Raw genomic sequence first — 20,717 nt, 5'->3', positions numbered from 1 at the left:
TGCTTCTATTTTCATAGTTACAACACAGGAGTTACATCACTAATCATCACAAACTTCATTGAGCAAATTGTCTATTCCAATATCATCATCAATATCATCCTCTTCCTGATCGGTTTTATATTCTTACAATCTTGTGCAAAGTATATGTATGTCCACTAACTCACTGAGAAAAATGTCACTATCGGTCCACCAATATTCCATCTGCACCAAGTTTCCAGCCACTAATGTGATCAGGCATGCAGTGAGATCTTTCATAGGCGCGTAATCAAATATGTGTTTGGTAATTTGCATGGAGGAAGCAAACTTAATGGTTTTGCATGACTTAAGTGTATTATCTTTGTTCTCACTTCTCTAACATAATGTATCAACTGGAGCTTATTTACGTCTAAGTACTTTGGCTTTACGTCGTATATATAGCATACCATATTCTCTATTTCTGCCAAGAAGTCATCGCTACAATCCTGTATTTCACCCAACTTGGCAAAGGTACGCATTTGGTCTGTATATTTACTGTACTTACTTTCACCCTTCTCACAGATGCGCTCGTCATACAACCAATAAAGTAGTGAATTGCAGGTAATACTGAACAAAAGTTCTTTCCCCTTACTTTAAGAATCGTTTCCATTTCAATGCGTATAGTTCCAGTTTCGTCGTCGAAAAGGATTAAACGTCCAATTTGTGTCCAATATCCAATTAGAAGCACTAAGGCAACTGTATCAAGTGATCATATAATTATGGTTTTGTACAGAATAATTATTGTGGCCTTAAAGTGTTTTTTTGGTTGTTTTCCAAGCAGATTTTTTTTATAACCAACTGGATATTGATGGGACATTCTGAGTATCAAAGGAACTCCCCATTACCCTGCAGTAATAAATGTGTTCAAATCCACTTTTGAAGTCAAAATGGGGTCTTTTTGCCAGAATTACTTAATTTGGCTCAACTTTAAGCTTGGGATAGCAAAGTCTGATATATTACTCCTTTGGTGTGACTGTTCGATCTTTTATCTTGGGAACCTGAGATTGCCCATCATTGACTGCGACGAATGAGTCTGAGGTCTCTTACAACACAAAGCACCAGGCGGTGTTTCTTCATTGCCATGAAAAAAAATATTTTGGTACACACATTTTGGGTACGAACAAATTATGCAAAAAAATGTGGGTACGAAAAAAAAATTGGGTACGAAAAAAAATTTGAGTGCAAAAAATTGGGTACGAAACAAATTTGGGTACGAACAAATATTTTGGCACCAAAAATCATTTGGATGCGAAAAACAAATGTTTGAATTAAGTAAGAAAATCAAGTATTGATGTAAGTTTGTTGAAGAAATGTGCAGAAAATATATCAAATAAGCAATGGCGATATTTTTTTTTCCAAACACATAATTGTTAATAGTTTGATATCACAAAATGAAAGTGAAAGTAGAACTGTCAAAAATGACAACCTGTCAACGAGTTGTTTTTGCTCGCACGAGAGGGCGATTACACTCAATTTTTTACACATTTTACCATAGGCTTTGTCAATGACCTTTATAGTATGGGTGGCTTTGTTATTATTTATTGTTATCATGTAACTGCATGATTGTGTATATGTTTACAATACACAAAGCATAAATAATGATATAATTATACAGATTGAGCTTTTAATAATCGGAGAACTATAGCCAGGTCAATTAAGGACTTAAAATACATTTTTTTTGTCCTGATTTCATGAAGACTTGACCATGCATGTCCTAGATTTCAAAATCAAGGCCCTGGTCTGATACATTGGTAACATTAACATTAAACTGTAAACAGGCTTCTGAAATTAGTTTTTATTGAACTATGTAAGGAAATCTAAATCAGGAACTGATTTTCCTTGTTTTAAAACAATATCACATATCGTTACTATAAATAGTTACAAAATGACGTCGCGAGCGGGCCGTTATTCATATCCGGTGGGCCGATATAAATCATATCAGCCCGCTTAGCCGGGCCGATTTTTTATATCAGAATAGAATCGGATAGCGCGACGTTAACGACAACGACTGACGTAATCTATACAAAAGACGGCGTCGACGGAAAAAACGCTAGAATCGTTAGCAAATCGTTTGCTGGATCTGGACGCAAAAGTCCAAAATACGGAGGCTATAGAGAGACAAAAAATAACAAATAAGGATACGTATGACTTTGTGGAAAGCAAAAAAAATGAGAACACTAAAAGAAAACACAATAGGATGTAAGGCAATTTCGCGAATGGCTAGCGGTCGAAGGGGAACCTTCCAATTTCGAAGAAACGGAGCCGTCGGCCTTAGATATGTGCCTGGCGAGATACTTCTTGAGCGTAAAAAATGCTAAAACGAAAAAAGACCTAGAGCCAGGCACTTTAAAGGGCATTCAAGCAAGCATAAAAAGATATCTTAGTGACAACAATTATGATGTTGACATTATGTCGGATCACAGATTCAAACATTCCAGGAATGTTCTGCGAGCCAAGGCCGTAGACTTAAAAGAAAAGGGGCTGGACAACAAAGCCATGCGATCTGATCCATTCACTTCAGAAGAGATCGACATATTATACCATAACAGGCTCCTTGGTAAAGGTACGGACACTTTTCGTGTAAACAGCTGATTTCTGTCAGCTTTGTTTACTGTTGCATAACAACAAGGGAAGTCACTCTGATTTATGTATATTTCGCATCCTCCACATTTCGTACCCATGTAAATTATATCTTTATTGCAACGGTGTTGAGTGATTTCTACGCAGTTAATGGACATGAGAAACCATTTAATATTTTGATTTTGACAAAGACATTAAAAGCATTCATCATTATTTTTGAATTTCTCTTAAAGTGGTGGTCAACCAGATTGACGAAAAAGACAATTTCTAAAATACCGTATTGTTTTACTATTATTAGTTTATATTGATTAAAATATTACGACTGCTATTTTACATTACTGGGGAAAGGTTGTTAAGTTTTCATATTTTTCATATTTTCATATTTACTGAGTTCGTCTACCAGGTAATTTGGGGTGTTCTGTTGTTGTGGTTAAATTGTGTGAAACTACGAGGAATTTTTATATAATGTATAAAATGCACCACTGATTGCCTGAGCATGGATGGCCGAGTGGTCTACACGTGAGACTTTTTACTCTAGGAATGCATGGGTCAGTGGTTCGAGCCCTGTTCAGGGTTACTTTTTTTTCATTTTATTCTTGATTTTTTAATGGAGATTTTTAGATCCAAATGTTTAATTTATCAATTTAAAGCATTTAATGACGGTATTTTGTAACTTTTCTTTTTTCGTCAATTTGGTTGACCGCCCCTTTAAACACATGCATTTACTAAACTATATCTTTGAAAAAAGGTACTTCGCTAACCTTCTTTATAATTGTTTTAGACACATACATATGCATGTTATATGGTTCCAAATATTGTAGATAAGTATCATATAAAAGATGATCATCATACTTTCCAGAATCGCCCAAGTCCATTATCAACACACTCTGGTTGAACAACACACTGTACTTTGGCCTCAGAGGCAGACAAGAGCATATGAACATGTTTTGGGGGCACTTGGAAATAAAGCAAGCCACAGATGGAACCAGGTATATGGAGTACACGGAAAGAGCCACCAAGACCAGGAAGGGAGTAACAGATGATGCAAGGATGTTCAAACCCAAAATAATTGAACACCCAGGTAGGAAATGAAGTTTATGTTGACATGGAAGTATTGATAGGTTCATAATTTTGTTCTATACATGTCTGTCATATGGCGAAGAAAGTTAAATTTTACCTAAAGTGCAACAATAAATTGATTATTTAATCTGCATGTTTTCATCAAACTGACAATTCCATTGTTAAGTGTAATACATGTTGTTTACAAAATGTATTGAACATTATTCAATAGTATGATTTAAGACTCGGCATGGAACGACAGCTCTGCAGGGGCTTTACTCAACAATATCTCCATCATAAATGCGTATTGACTACTGTTTCTAGAATCTTTATTATTATCCAGAATGATGGAAACATGGTATTAATGAAATGAAAACAGAATGAGTTTAAAATTAGCAATACAATATTCATAAAGTCATATTCCTCTAATTAAAAAAACCTACAATTTGTTTTGCAGGAGATGAGAGGTGTCCAGTGAAACTCTATCTAGAATATGAAAGTCGACGCCCACTAACATGTCCGCGTCCTGACAGTAGATTCTACCTCAGGCCCAACTATAAAGCACAATCTGATGGCGGATGCTGGTTCGTAGCTTAGCCTATCGGAAAGAACACACTTTGCCAGATAGCAAAGACCATGAGTGCAAGTGCTGGGTTTACAGGGAGACATGTGAACCACTCAGGTAGAAAAACATTGGTGACCTCCCTTCTTAATGCTGGATGTGCACCCACAGAAGTGGTTCAGGTAACAGGCCATAAAAATATAATGACACTGAACAGCTATCACAGCTTAAGCATTGACCGGCAACACCAAATGGCAAACATGATTCACAAGAATTGTTCAAATTCAGCAAACAAAGCTTCATCTTTTAAAGAACCAGGACCTTCTGGAGATCATGATGATGACATGACTGATGCAGAAATCCTACAACTTTCCCAAGGAATGGACCCCGTTGTTGAGCAAACATTGAATAAAATAAATCAATATGAAAATGTACTTGACTTGCAGGTTGTGCATAGTCCAGGTGGCTCATTATCCATGCATCATCTAAAAAACCCGGGCCAACTGTTTTCAAACTGCACATTCAATGGTGCAGTGAATGTGATTTTTAAGAATTGTTATAATCATCTAAGATTTGTGACAGCATGATTCATATTTGTATTTTGATTGCATTTTCATTCTGCATATTGCATTATAAATATTACAAGATGAGAAGTATTTTTGTTAATTGTTGTAATCACATATATATATACTTCACTAAAATGGCCTTTCTCATAATATGTTATATTTTTATATAAGTAATGTCTGATTCTTCAATGAATAAAAACCTTTAAAGCTGTTTAAAGATTTTTTCACAGAAAAAAAGTACTGGAATATGATAAATATGTATGCTTCTTGTTGAATAGAATACCTAGGTTACATTTTGTCAGAGTCTTATCAAATATATTAAATGAAAAAAAGCCATTGAATAAATTTTGTTTAGCACATTAGTGGTTCTATAGTGTTTGTTCCTGCTAATCAATATTTTATGATATGAAATATTAGCATTTATTGTATGTTATGTTATGTACATGGACTAAATTTAATTGCCTTTCTTGTTAAATTTGATGATAGTGTTATGTATGTTGACAGTTTGTCACATTTTAATTTAAAAAAATCTAATTGTATGTTTATAAACATGTTTTCCCACATAAAATGCTGTACAGACACAGTTTATAGTGTTTGTTACCTATAAATTATACTTTATGATATTAAGAATTGCAATATGAGAACTTATTTGAATCATTATTATATGATGTCACGTTTGGTACAAATGTTATTGCCTTTCTTGTTAAATATGATATCTATTTTATGTTATTTTAAAATCTAAAAAACAAAAGAAATTAATAAACAGTTTTTTTTATGTTCAATATTATGTTTGTTATAATGTTATACATACTGTAAAGTGTTTTCATCTGTCAATTAAAATAATAAATAACATTAAAATTTATTGAAAAAGTCAAACATTAAACCCAAGGGGTTAAAAAGGCAATTTAAGTGTTTGCATATTTAATGCTGTACACAATATGAAAAAATAGAGGGAAAAAAAGTTCTGACAAAGTTCAGAAAAAACAACAACAGGGAACTGCACCGAACATGTACAACTTATTAAAAATGCTTTAAAGCATCATGTGATTTGTAACTATGTATTAAACCAACTCCGCAGCATAAATTAATTTAGAGAACATTCGAGGTACTGTTTGTTTAATTATATTTTTACAATCCTCAATCACAAACAAAAACACACTAAATATGTTAATAACCTGCAAATTCAATAGGGTTAGGGTTTCAATTTTGGCAGTGGCTAGCAATTTTAGAATGTATGTCAGATTAAAAAAAATACTTCATTCCAATGTTCAAATTCATAAGAAAGATATAAATTAATACATATCCCACATTATCAGAAAAGTATTGTTTGTCCAATGAATGCTCATGAAGCATATCATTAGGAAGCATACAAACCTTTGTATCGATACCCAGAAGTCTGTGTTCAACTTTATGTAAATACATTGTCATCAATATATTTATCTGATAATAATAAATAAGGCTCATTATAAATTAAGATGATAAAGAATTAAAAAAATAATATCATCAATATAAGCTGTAAACATAACCATTATTAGGATACTATTTCATATCAATTCCTTTGGTTAACATTTCTATTATTATTAACTACTTTAAATTTTCAGCAAATTTCTCAAAACACGGACTCAATATACGCTCAGTGCTCAAACTGACCAAAACAACACTTTAACTTGTCAAAAGGTGAACATACCGAATATACTAACTGGAGCAATTTCCTATATGAAGTCCAGACTATAATGACATACTATATTGATTAACGGTATTCCAATCGTGCCTGCTGATCATTCGAGAGCTTGCTTGTAACCATCCTGTAATTCTACAATGGTTGCAAGCAAACAACTCGCGATGTTTCACAAATTTCAAAGCATCCATCTTGTCCTGTCATACATGCTAAATAGTCTCCCTTTGCTATGTGTAAGGGGGCAGGGGATATATTTTTGACCAAATTTCGAGTTCCGAAAGGCCGCAAACAGTCAAATCCATTTCATCAAAACAAAAAGTGACACAAGAAAGTCTTTTTGTGTCAGTGTCATAACAAAGGCAACATACATTGAAAATACAGTCAAACACAAGGCTGGCTTATTCACTTGTGAAACTATGGCCCTTGATCTTTCCCCCCACCCACCTCATTTTTAATGAAAACTTAAGAAATTTGACCCATTTCATGGCATGCTCAGTACATTCAAACAGAATGCAATCCTAGTTTTGGCTACATTACTCATTAATTTCATCCCTGTGCTGTGTTTATTCACCTAGAAAAGTGTCTCCCATACGTTTGGATTGTTCACAATTTACCTTCAAAGTTCTGTTCTGTTTCTGCAGCGTGAAATATTGACTTCTGCAAAAAGTGAAAACCTCCTTTTTGAAGATTCAAAATTTACTTGCTAGGGAGCTGTCACGAGTTTCAATGTTTTTTTTTTCAAAATTTTGAGACATTCTTTCTCAAACCTAACACAAGAAATACATCTAATAAATACCTAATTGATTTTTAAAGACCATAGGTTACCCCTACCCTAAAGATATGTAATTTTCATGGACCCCCCTTTCACTGATATATCCCCTGCCACCTTAAGTTTTTTAATATATGCATGATAACACAAAAAGCTTTTGTTATATTGAAATATAATGTTTAATGAATTAAATGCAACATTTCTCAACTGTATACTGTGTTTTGTTTGTATTTTACAGTAATTGCAAAATTTCACACAATTCAAGGGAAACAACCAGAACAGAAATAATCCAACAAATAGTGTTCCTATTCACAACATTTGACTCTATTTATTAGAGAAGCACAAGTTATAGGTCAAATGTTTAAAATGATAATTGACAATATCAATCAGTCTTACAGAGGTATATTCCCCTATGAATACAAAGTACATGCACCAAATATTGACATTCATGGTCAATGCCGAGAGAAAGTACAGTCTCAAAAGTTATTTGAACCTATAATTGTGCACAGATTACAAAAAGACACTGGATAAAATACCTATACTCCATCTGGAGTAGCACATACTTAGATTCATAGATCATGACCAAACATAGTCCCAAAGCTACTGGCCCTTCAGTGTTTTAAAGCCAAAATGCAGCTTTATTGAGTTCTGTTTTCACTGTACACAAGGGAGCTAAATCATATGTCCATATACAAGTTTGACTCCTCTGTATTTGCATGTGTACTAATTGGTACAATAAAACAAACACTATCTGGACACCTGACTCTGCTGCACTCATTATGTAGATAAAAAAGACCAGAATTTGCTAAAACAATGAAGTGGCCTTATTGTTTACAAGTCTATAGTGTTGAGCAGATGTATCTTTTAAAACACCTTGGATAAAATACCATTCAATATGAGATCACTTCATAAGAAATCACAGCACAGTTATAAAAACAATCGCGCTAGGAAAAACAAAGGTGCACTTTTCAAAAAAGGAGTATTTCCAAACTATAACTGCAGTCATGGGCGCTGTGTAGAGAAACAAGTTCAAGATTCCATTCCGTTGAATTTAGACCTTGACATGGTAAGTGTCGTGCGATTGGGTGATTCTGTGGCTAACGATGTCTTGAATGCGTGTAACCATTCTCGAGATCCACTCGTTCTCCCTTTTAAACTGCGACCACGTCAAACAGTACCACAGCCTGAGAAACAAAGTGCAAATATATCTGACAATGAGAACATCATTGTAAACATAAGTCAGCTTGGAAACATTTTCAAGTGCATAGGGAATCACAGCTGTGATCAACCTAGCCTGGATTACAATATCACAGACAGAAAAGGACTATGTGTGGATATCAAGGTGTTATGCCACAACTGTGACTTTTGCTCAGATGAAATTCCATTATACACCAGCATCCCACAGAAGCATGGCAAGCCACTAGGAGTCCTGAATATCAGCTTGCTGTGCTCAAAATTGGGCATATCAGACATACAGTTACTGCTGGCCTGCCTCAATATACAGGCTCCAGACAAGAGGGGCATGCAGAGGAAGCTGAACACTGTTGCTGGCCAAGTGGAAGACATGGGACGTCAGCAACTAGTGAAAAATCAGGAATATGTGAGGCATATTTCAATCCTTGCTGGGTGTTCCGGTGAAACAGATGTGGAGTTTGATGTCGCATATACAAGCAGACCACAAGCTGGATGTGACACCGCATCTCAAGTTTTCGCACCTGTAATTGAGAAAACAACATCTAAACACCTGCCTGTAGATCTGCACATTGGAAATAAACTTTGCAGCAAACCCAACTGTAATCATTTAGACAGATCTTTCAAAAAGAATTATTGTGACGAAACATCAATTAATCAGGCAGAGGCAATATTTCTTAAAAAGTCTTTGGAAAATATCAAAAATCAAAATATTCTAAATGTTAAGTCTGTGACCACTGATGGTAGTGCTTCCTTTGCCAAAGCTATGAGGGAGCACAATGCCAAGGTACAGGAGAAAGTGCAACATTTCAAGTGCTTTATTCATAATATGCGAAATCTACACAAGCACTTGCGTTCCGCATGCATAAAGCAGCCAAAGGGAATGGATAAGCTCCTGTACTGCAAGAAATTAGCTACAGCTATCCGTACCAGAGTACGGCTCGAACTTACCAGACTGAGGAAGCTTCTGCGTGGGGACGAGTTGTACCTTGCCAGGGCTCGAGAAGCAGTCACTAATGTTCTAGATTGTTTCTCGGGGTCACACGATAGCTGCAAGCACAAATCTGTTGTCTGCACTGCACATCTGAAAGGACACAGTACAAGGTGTTGTCAGCAGCAGACAAACAAAAATTGCAGAAGGTCTTGGACAAGTACTGTGGAGTACAACAGCTAAGGGACACTGTGCAACTACACAATACTAACAGATGTGAAAACATACACAGTAGGCTGTTTTCATATGCTCCCAAGAGCATGGTCTGGAAAAGATCATTTACAGCTCTATGCTACTCCGCAACACTCGGTGCAAGCGTGGGCCGTGGCTTGTCCTTACTTCAACTTGCTAAGCGCTGTGGCATTAATATTGAGGCAAGCGATCCGATGTACAGATATGCTATGTTCACAGAGAACATAGCACGGTACCACAGTGATCGCAAACAAAAACATGAATACAAGACATCTCGATATTTAAGCCACAGAACAAGGGCGAATAGGGCTGTACTTTCCCAGTCATTGTACAAGGCTCCAAGTAAAGTTACAAAAGAACATGACTATGGAATCAATCTTGGAAATTAAAATATGTAAATAGAACCAAAACAATATAACAATTTAACTGTGTAGCAGCAATATTTGTAACATTAATTTTACAACAGTGACAGGTGTCCAAACTATTTATATTACCTCAAATCTTGCAACCTGAATAGCCATAATGACCATGACATAAACCTTCATGAGCACATATTTGTCTGTTGTTATTAATGTTTTGAGGCTCATAACTTAAGGGCTTGATGTTGACACAAAGTTTATTATGGCATAAATGCGACACATACATTTTTGATGGCATGGCATGTTTAGTTTCAAGAAAATATAGTGCGCGGTAAGGTTTAAGCCTTAGCCTTTTGCCGCGGAAACTACACCGCAGAACACCATAGCCGTTCGGAGTGCATGCCCCCTTCCAGATGTGGCATTCATTTAGTATTTGGTATTTATTATCAAATAAATGCTTCAATCTTAGTCTTTCTTCATCTGTTAGGTGTGCCATGAAGAAATATGTTGCCATTATGACTTTAAATAAGAAGGAAAAATAATTTATGTTTGCGGCATGTTACAAACCACTATTTTGCATGATTTTCCTATTTTAACATTTTTTTCTACAAAACTGCATACTTATCTTGCTTATTTTAGTATTCGAGCTCAGAAAATGTGCAAATGTAGATGCTAGTATAAAAATATGAGTTTAAACATTGTTTTCCAGTGCAAAACCAGCACACGTGAAATTTTCCTAAAATTATCAATGTTTTTCAACATAATTACCTCCCTTTGTTTTCCATAATCTAAACCATAGCGGTTAAAAGATATATGCTAAATTATGTTCGATTTGTTACCGCAACACATTTGTGGAAAATTTGTATCAATTTTTGTATGATATACAGAATTTTAAAATTTTGCATTTTGCTATTAAGTTTTTTAATATATGCATGATAACACAAAAAGCTTTTGTTATATTGAAATATAATGTTTAATGAATTAAGTGAACATTTCTCAACTGTATACTGTGTTTTGTTTGTATTTTACAGTAATTCCAAAATATCACACAATTCAAGGGAAACAACCAGAACAGAAATATTCCAACAAATAGTGTTCCTATTCACAACATTTGACTCTATTTATTAGAGAAGCACAAGATTTAGGTCAAATGTTTAAAATGATAATTGACAATATCAATCAGTCTTACAGAGGTATATTCTCCTATGAATACACAGTACATGCACCAAATATTGACATTCATGGTCAATGCCGAGAGAAAGTACAGTCTCAAAAGTTATTTGAACCTATAATTGTGCACAGATTACAAAAAGACACTGGATAAAATACCCATACTTCATCTGGAGTAGCACATACTTAGATTCATAGATCATGACCAAACATAGTCCCAAAGCTACTGGCTCTTCAGTGTTTTAAAGCCAAAATGCAGCTTTATTGAGTTCTGTTTTCACTGTACACAGGGAGCTAAATCCTATGTCCATATACAAGTTTGACTCCTCTGTATTTGCATGTGTACTAATTGGTACAATAAAACAAACACTATCTGGACACCTGACTCTGCTGCACTCATTATGTAGATAAAAAAGACCAGAATTTGCTAAAACAATGAAGTGGCCTTATTGTTTACAAGTCTATAGTGTTGAGCAGATGTATCTTTTAAAACACCTTGGATAAAATACCATTCAATATGAGATCACTTCATAAGAAATCACAGCACAGTTATAAAAACAATCGCGCTAGGAAAAACAAAGGTGCACTTTTCAAAAAAGGAGTATTTCCAAACTATAACTGCAGTCACGGGCGCTGTGTAGAGGAACAATTTCAAGATTTTATTCCGTTGAATTTAGACCCTGACCTGGAAAGTGTCGTGCGATTGGGTGATTCTGTGGCTAACGATGTCTTGAATGCGTGTAACCATTCTCGAGATCCACTCGTTCTCCCTTTTAAACTGCGACCACGTCAAACAGTACCACAGCCTGAGAAACAAAGTGCAAATATATCTGACAATGAGAACATCATTGTAAACATAAGTCAGCTTGGAAACATTTTCAAGTGCATAGGGAATCACAGCTGTGATCAACCTTGCCTGGATTACAATATCACAGACAGAAAAGGACTATGTGTGGATATCAAGGTGTTATGCCACAACTGTGACTTTTGCTCAGATGAAATTCCATTATACAACAGCATCCCACAGAAGCATGGCAAGCCACTAGGAGTCCTGAATATCAGCTTGCTTCTTCCAGTGTTGTGCTCAAAATTGGGCATATCAGACATACAGTTACTGCTGGCCTGCCTCAATATACAGGCTCCAGACAAGAGGGGCATGCAGAGGAAGCTGAAGTGGAAGACATGGGACGTCAGCAACTAGTGAAAAATCAGGAATATGTGAGGCATATTTCAAACCTTGCTGGGTGTTCCGGTGAAACAGATGTGGAGTTTGATGTCGCATATACAAGCAGACCACAAGCTGGATGTGACACCGCAACTCAAGTTTTCGCACCTGTAATTGAGAAAACAACATCTAAACACCTGCCTTTAGATCTGCACATTGGAAATAAACTTTGCAGCAAACCCAACTGTAATCATTTAGACAGATCTTTCAAAAAAAATTATTGCGACGAAACATCAATTAATCAGGCAGCGGCAATATTTCTTAAAAAATCTTTGGAAAATATCAAAAATCAAAATATTCTGAAAGTTAAGTCTGTGACCACTGATGGTAGTGCTTCCTTTGCCAAAGCTATGAGGGAGCACAATGCCAAGGTACAGGAGAAAGTGCAACATTTCAAGTGCTTTATTCATAATATGCGAAATCTACACAAGCACTTGCGTTCCGCATGCATAAAGCAGCCAAAGGGAATGGATAGGCTCCTGTAGCTGTACAAGAAATTAGCTACAGCTATCCGTACCAGAGTACGGCTCGAACTTACCAGACTGAGGAAGCTTCTGCGTGGGGACGAGTTGTACCTTGCCAGGGCTCGAGAAGCAGTCACTAATGTTCTAGATTGTTTCTCGGGGTCACACGATAGCTGCAAGCACAAATCTGTTGTCTGCACTGCACATCTGAAAGGACACAGTACAAGGTATTTGCCATATGGCAAGAGTTTTGTGTTGTCAGCAGCAGACAAACAAAAATTGCAGAAGGTCTTGGACAAGTACTGTGGAGTACAACAGCTAAGGGACACTGTGCAACTACACAATACTAACAGATGTGAAAACATGCACAGTAGGCTGTTTTCATATGCTCCCAAGAGCATGGTCTGGAAAAGATCATTTACAGCTCTATGCTACTCCGCAACACTCGGTGCAAGCGTGGGCCGTGGCTTATCCTTACTTCAACTTGCTGAGCGCTGTGGCATTAATATCGAGGCAAGCGATCCGATGTACAGATATGCTATGTTCACACAGAACATAGCACGGTACCACAGTGATCGCAGACAAAAACATGAATACAAGACATCTCGATATTTAAGCCACAGAACAAGGGCAAATAGGGCTGTACTTTCCCAGTCATTGTACAAGGCTCCAAGTAAAGTTACAAAAGAACATGACTTTGGAATCAATCTTGGAAATTAAAATATGTAAATTAAACCAAAACAATATAACAATTTAACTGTGTAGCAGCAATATTTGTAACATTAATTTTACAACAGTGACAGGTGTCCAAACTATTTATATTACCTCAAATCTTGCAACCTGAATAGCCATAATGACTATGACATAAACCTTCATGAGCACATATTTGTCTATTGTTATTAATGTTTTGAGGCTCATAACTTAAGTGCTTGATGTTGACACAAAGTTTATTATGGCATAAATGCGATGCATGCATTTTTGATGACATGGCATGTTTAGTTTCAAGAAAATATAGTGCGCGGTGGGCTTTAAGCCTTAGCCTCTTGCCGCGGAAACTACACCGCAGAACACCATAGCCGTTCGGAGTGCATGCCCCCTTCCAGATGTGGCATTCATTTATTATTTGGTATTTATTATCAAATAAATGCTTCAATCTTAGTCTTTCTTCATCTGTTAGGTGTGCCATGAAGAAATATGTTGCCATGATGACTTTAAATAAGAAGAAAAAATAATTTATGTTTGCGGCATGTTACAAACCACTATTTTGCATGGTTTTCCTATTTTAACAACTTTTTCTACAAAACTGCATACTTATCTTGCTTATTTTAGTATTCGAGCTCAGAAAATGTGCAAATGTAGATGCTAGTATAAAAATATGAGTTTAAACATTGTTTTCCAGTGCAAAACCAGCACACGTGAAATTTTCCTAAAATTATCAATGTTTTTCAACATTATTACCTCCCTTTGTTTTCCATAATTTAAACCATAGCGGTTAAAAGATATATGCTAAATTATGTTCGATTTGTTACCGCAACACATTTGTGGAAAATTTGTATCAATTTTTGTATGATATACAGAATTTTAAAATTTTGCATTTTGCTATTAAGGGGGCAGGGGATAAATTTTTGACCAAATTTCGAGTTCCGAAAGGCCGCAAACAGTCAAATCCATTTCATCAAACCAAAAAGTGACACAAGAAAGTCTTTTTGTGTCAGTGTCATAACATAGGCAACATACATTGAAAATACAGTCAAACACAAGGCTGGCTTCTTCACTTGTGAAACTATGGCCCTTGATCTTTCCCCCCACCCACCTCATTTTTAATGAAAACTTAAAAAATTTGACCCATTCATGGCATGCACAGTACATTCAAACAGAATGCAATCCTAGTTTTGGCTACATTACTCATTAATTTCATCCCAGTGCTGTGTTTATTCACCTAGAAAAGTGTCTCTCATACGTTTAGATTTTTCACAATTTACCATTCAAAGTTCTGTTCTGTTTCTGCAGCGTGAAATATTGACTTCCGCCAAAAGTGAAAACCACCTTTTTGAAGATTCAAAATTTACTTGCTAGGGAGCTGTCACGAGTTTCAATGTTTTTTTCCAAAATTTTGAGACATTCTCTCTCAAACCTAACACAAGAAATACACCTTATAAATAACTTATTGATTTTTAAAGACCATAGGTTACCCCTACCCTAAAGATATGTAATTTTCCCCCTTTCACTGATATATCCCCTGCCACCTAAACAGTCTCGTCAAGACGGCCACAAGTAATACGGTTATGTTGAAATGGAAGCGATGAAATAAATAATTAGCCAACTAAGATAATGTTATATGTGATATAAACGATAACACACGGCAGAGCTGGGCCGGACGTCTATAATCGGTCCTAGCCGCATAACGGCCCTCGGGCCGTTATGACGGCAGCGGGCCGATTATAAACGTCCGGCCCAGCTCTGCCGTGTGTTATTGTCTAAGTAATAGATCAGTTATGGCCTCTCGGCAATAACCCATTTTTGCTTACTTGTCACACCCTTAAAACTTTCCACACTTCTATAATAGCAAATCAGGATTAAGGTTATCTTCAATGGTACATTTAAACTTTAGCTCTGTTACAAAAATGCTGGTAAAGTCATGTCACATATTTTAATCTAGGCCATGTCAAAATCAAAGTGTTAAAGACAAATAAAAGATGCGTCCATTAATTATTGTCCAATTGTTTACTTCTGCTGTGATTTTTTTTATATAATATAATTGATGACCAGCATGTGAGAGAAAATTCACATTATCTTAGTATATCAGGTTTAGCAGCCTTTCAGATAACAAAGTTGGCTAGTTTTCAATGTCGCTTCTGGGGATCAAACCCGCAGAGCAACTTCCCGCAATCAAAGTCGACACTCTACCACTAGGCTTTTAGGAAGATTCTGAAATATTTCGATCCCTTGAGAGCAACCAAACTAAAAATTAAGTCAAATATTGCCGACTCGGTTTTTTTTGAGTCGGTTCATGAGAGATAATGGGGCTCTATTAGTCATTCGGCTCGGGTACTACTTACATGTACCTCGGGTACTCTTAAGTATACTTGCATGCACCCCGGGTACGGTAAATATACGTTATCGTATTCGGTCGATATAAGACTGTACCCGAGTTGTATTCCCGCCCAAAATCCGATGTCGTCAAACACGCAACCGATTATCTTAAACAAACTTCTCTTAAAAAAAAAATACTGCATCAACATGCCTTTTGAGCATTTGTTCCGATAATATACAGGCCATTTTACAGAAAATTGATATAAATTTGAATATACAATTAATAAAAAAAAGACAACGACCGATTTAACGTTAAATTACCCGGGTACGTTTTAGTATATTTACCGTACCCGGGGTACATGTAAGTATACTTAAGAGTACCCGGGGTACATGCAATTAGTTCCCGAGCCGACAATGACCAATCGAGCGATAATGGAAGGTGCAACATCTCTCACGCCCCCTAGCATCGCCTTAAGCAGTATTTAATTCTCAACAGGAAAGTGCTGGGGTCATTAATCCCAAGGGACCAGAAAAAACAACACTTGATCAATGTTCGAAATAAAATCATTTCATTAATAACAATTCTAATAGAATTATGCCAGGTCACAGGAAAAGCGCAGTCCAATCAGTATCCGATTAAACTATGTGTTATTTTCAGAAAACCGCTTTTAAGCAAACAGCTTTCAAGCGACCGCAGGCTGATCTGGATCCAAACTGGCCACAATTGCCTTAATGACTCTTTAACTGTGACACAGTTTATTTAACTTTAAAATGATATAAAGAACTAACATAGAAACAAGATAGAGTACAAACCAGAAAAGGGTTTGTAATCAATGTGGAATTTCAAGACAGCTTGGTGATCTGCAAATCCCTTATAATTTGTTGATATCGGGTATTATAGTCATTCAATAAATTACCAAATGCTCGAATACAATTTATAAGCAAAATGTGACTTAAATTGATAACTAAAAATACCAGTATGCCAGTTTTGCCGTGTCAAGCTGTCAAGATTCAGAAAGTCCTTCGTTCACAACGAATATATCCTTCGAATTCCATTCATTGTTGTTATAAGCGGCGATTTAGTGAATATATAACTCAAATATCATAAAAAACAGTTTCTAAATAGCCAAACAAGCCGATTATTGCTGTAAGAAAGTTTTGACTAGTGTCAACATTCTCTAATGGGCTCGACCATTGTTGTATGTTGAGGAACGACCGACAACTCTGCTAGGAGAATGTTATCAATGATAATCAGCATGGTATTCCGATTAGAAAAATCGAGCTATCTCAATCGGACTGGCTCCGTCTTTTACATAGGTCGCCATTGTGAAGGATTTTTACATGGTATGATAACTTAGACGAGCTGCTTCGCTGTAGCAGCATCGTCAAAAACGATTCAAAGCATCGGTTTCACAATGAATACATACGTTAGGAATCATGAATATACCATACCTTAAAGGGTCCTTTTCACGTTTTGGTAAATTGACAAAATAAAAAAAATGTTTAAGATTCGAAAATTTTGGTTGTAGTTCTGATATTTACGAGGAAACAATAATACTGAACATTAACCGTGCACTAAAGTATCCATTATAAGCATCTTTTGATGATTTAAAAACCTGAAAATTATAAAGCATTAAAAAGCGAAACATTGAATTAATTAGAGAGTTCAGTTGTTGTCGTTACATTTTGTGATAATACGAGTATTGGTTATATAAAGTATAAAATACTTTATTCATTGTATGAGCGCGGATTGCCGAATGGTCTAAGCAATAGACTTTTACTACAGGGGTCAGTGGTTTGAGCCCAGTTGAGGGTTAATTTTTTTCTTTCTTTAATTTTATTCTTGTTTTTTACTGTTGCTTCTTTAGATCCAATGTTTGCATTTATCAGCATAAAGCATTTGTTGACAAACTTCAATAGATGCCAAAATCTGTGAAAAGGCCCCTTTAATTTGGCACACGAGAGTGAAGCCACTTTTTACACAAAGCAATATCGATCTAACAGTAAAATAGTAATTAAATGATGTTTTGAATTAAATGCTATTAATATTAAAACACACTTCAAACAAGATGCAAGCCGACATAAATATGCTCTGAAATCACTGTATGTTATTATTTAGTCGTTAAATCAAATGTCACATCTTGCCAATTCACTGACTGTTTCGAAGTTTTCACTCAGATCACAAATATCTATAAATATAATTGTTTAACGTTTAGTTAAGTGATTTGTTGTTTAAAACACTGATGTAAAAAAATCAGGTTGTTTATTGAATGTTTGTTAAACATCAACTCATACCGTATGATACTAAGTAAGGCGGATTCGCCTCTACATTATCCACATGATATTTGGTATAATTGTCAAGTGGTAAATACATAGAACGATTTCTGTGAATATTCAACGTTCTATATACCTTCATATGCTTTATTTTATATTTACATTGCATAATTATTTTGATAAGAAAAGGTTATGTAATCATTATCGTATGAATGCAATGCCTAATTACCGGCGTGTGACCAGCGCGTTCTGTTTTAATACCGATGGTATCATTTTTTAGTTACGCTATTTATCGTTGACGCTGACGCGTCATTATTTTTGTATATATTAATTTGTACGATAATTTAGTTCCATTAACATGCAACTGCAGTACAGTACACTACACTGTTTATTGATTAATGGTGTTGATGATACGTCATCTAATACAAATCTGATATAACATAAAATAGCATAACAAATGGTTTATTGTAATGCAAGGCCTCCGGCCCAAAATACAATTGTTCAATAATCACCCAATGTGGTGATAACAGAGATATGTTAATTAATAGGATATTATCAACAAGCAGAAATAGTGGATCGTTTCGGCCATATGTTTCTGGTTGCCCACAAGCATACACAAAAGAAAGACAAATAAACCCACCAGAAAGGCCAAAAAGGGCCGATACGACATTAATGGCATTTTCGTTTGGTGATTTACCCATGAAGCGCCGTGTAGTATTGCAAGTTTGATGCGTTCATAATAACGTTAACGTAACTAAAATAGAATATAATCCTTAAAAAACTTGCAGCGGTTATATGAATATGGAAATTAGCATTACATGTGAATGTCGTTTATATGCATTGTTGTTCTTAAGATGTGTATCGTGTACGACACGTGATCATTTTGCATCAATAACACAGTTCAATCCCTAAAAGATGTGTTTTCAGATACAGAAATAAGTAAGTAGACACAGTTTTGGTACAATATCAACCATAGGAAAAGTATGCGTTGGTGATAGAAGTTTCAATTAGAGATTATTCACCGGGCAAGTAGGGCTGGCAGGTCATATTGGCCCTGCATATCAACATCGGCCCGAGAGGTTTCGCTGGAAGGCCAATGTTAAGACGACGGGCCGATTTGGCCTTCCGACCTTGCTTTCGCGGTATATGAACTTTGTATTACATTAAGTGAGCCTGTTATATGGCACGTTCGACTCGGTTCGGTGAAAAACAAATCATTTGATCAAGCATTTTCACCCTAATGTGATACTTGTGTAGAACAAATAATGATAATTTGTGATCTAACGGGTCATACGGAGTGTAAATCTTTGATTACATGGGAAATTCAAAGTCTTTCTTTCCGCTATGACTATAAGACTCTCCTGACGCAATCTTCACAAAGTATTTGAGACTTTTTGAGATATACGTAACAACAAAACATAACACGTGACATCACTTCTGTATAAAAGGAATACGGCATTTAATTGCGCGAATAAAGTGACGATATGCTGTGTTAATTCCTGATATGAATCTTTTGTACGGGATATCAACCTCGAACTCTCGCCCACCGACCCGAACGAAACCGCCAGCCCGAACTAAAACGCTCGCACACCCGAACCAAAATGCTCGCACGCCCGATCTAAAACACCCGCTCGCCGCAGATGTTCCCATAATACGGCCCGTCCTTTATAACGAGCGTATAAAAATACCGGTATTGCATAGACCAATGGCGACATGTAAAAACAAAACAAGAATTTCTTTCCTTAAAATGATTCTTGAGTGTCTTTATTTCTATTTTAGGTCAGACAAAATGTTCAAGTTTATTGCAGTAGATTCTTTTTTTTGTAAATAGCTATTTCAGAAAACCTCCGCTTAACCCCATTACTTTGGCATACGAATCAGACTTAAATTGATGCATGACGAAACAATATGTAAATGACGTATGCTCTTTGGTTTGCAAAAACTGTTGTGCAATGCCATTTTGCCAGATAAGCGGCTCCAGTACAACGGAATCGTATATAAGCAATCTATTCAAATTATAATCAGAATAAGAAAATGAAACTTTGGATTATTATCATATACACGTGTAAAACTTACTATATGCTTACATAAACAAGTACTTTATAAAAAGACAAACGTACTTGTCACTGGTAGAAAAAAATTCAAACAATTGAAATCATGATTATCGTGAGCAATCGCGCCGATTTTTTTTTCAATTTAAATAAATCATTTTTGTAAACAAACAAATCTGAGCGCTTCAAGTCAAAATTATATCATTTTTCGAGGCGAGTCATTTGAAGAACCTTATTACAAACAAATAATCGATTATTTTGTTAATAAATTGTTTTTGGTTGACTTAAATATAAAAATGCACTTGCTTACATAATAATATATTCGCGAATTATGCACTCGCTTTTAAACATTTAAAAAGCACATAAAAACGTCCTTTTGGCTCATTTGATAAATCGATAACAACGTGTTCAATTTGGTGTGGACTAAAACACTATTAACGGATTTGTGTAACGGAAAATAAGCAAACTTTCAGGAAAGCACTACGAAACGATGGCGCTGCCTGAGAAAGTCTTGAGCTCGGTCATATGTAACCAAACA

The 20,717-nt window shown here is 35.7% G+C and overlaps 1 protein-coding gene across 2 annotated transcripts; it reads right to left on the bottom strand.

Moving 5' to 3' along the window:
- Window positions 1–7,537: 7,537 nt before the first annotated feature.
- Window positions 7,538–13,334, bottom strand: LOC127831645 (uncharacterized). 2 transcript variants are annotated; one of them, XR_008026425.1, is made up of 5 exons: window positions 12,896–13,314; window positions 12,369–12,465; window positions 11,818–11,938; window positions 9,372–9,504; window positions 8,421–8,944 (listed from the first exon to the last, which is right to left on the bottom strand). XR_008026425.1 is itself a non-coding variant. In XM_052356653.1 (3 exons), exons 1-3 carry the CDS (start codon window positions 13,220–13,222, stop codon window positions 8,397–8,399), a joined length of 441 nt encoding a protein of 146 aa, XP_052212613.1. In that variant the 5' UTR covers window positions 13,223–13,334; the 3' UTR covers window positions 7,538–8,396. The 2 variants fall into 2 exon arrangements, 1 of the variants encoding a protein (XP_052212613.1); XM_052356653.1 differs by lacking the exons at window positions 8,421–8,944; window positions 9,372–9,504; window positions 11,818–11,938 and adding an exon at window positions 7,538–8,413 and having other exon boundaries at window positions 12,896–13,334.
- Between the last annotated feature and the right edge of the window lie 7,383 nt (window positions 13,335–20,717).

Source organism: Dreissena polymorpha, chromosome 5 (assembly GCF_020536995.1).
Source record: "Dreissena polymorpha isolate Duluth1 chromosome 5, UMN_Dpol_1.0, whole genome shotgun sequence".
Taxonomy (NCBI): domain Eukaryota; kingdom Metazoa; phylum Mollusca; class Bivalvia; order Myida; family Dreissenidae; genus Dreissena; species Dreissena polymorpha.
This window is presented reverse-complemented; position numbering and strand designations above follow the sequence as displayed.

Bases quoted from the DNA above. Each gene is read 5' to 3' on its own strand.
- LOC127831645 (XM_052356653.1), bottom strand. From the start codon at position 13,222: ATGCTCTTGGGAGCATATGAAAACAGCCTACTGTGCATGTTTTCACAT. The intron at 12,466-12,895 runs GTAAGTTCGAGC...TCTCAATTACAG, and splicing joins GCAGAAGCTTCCTCAGTCTG to GTGCGAAAACTTGAGTTGCG.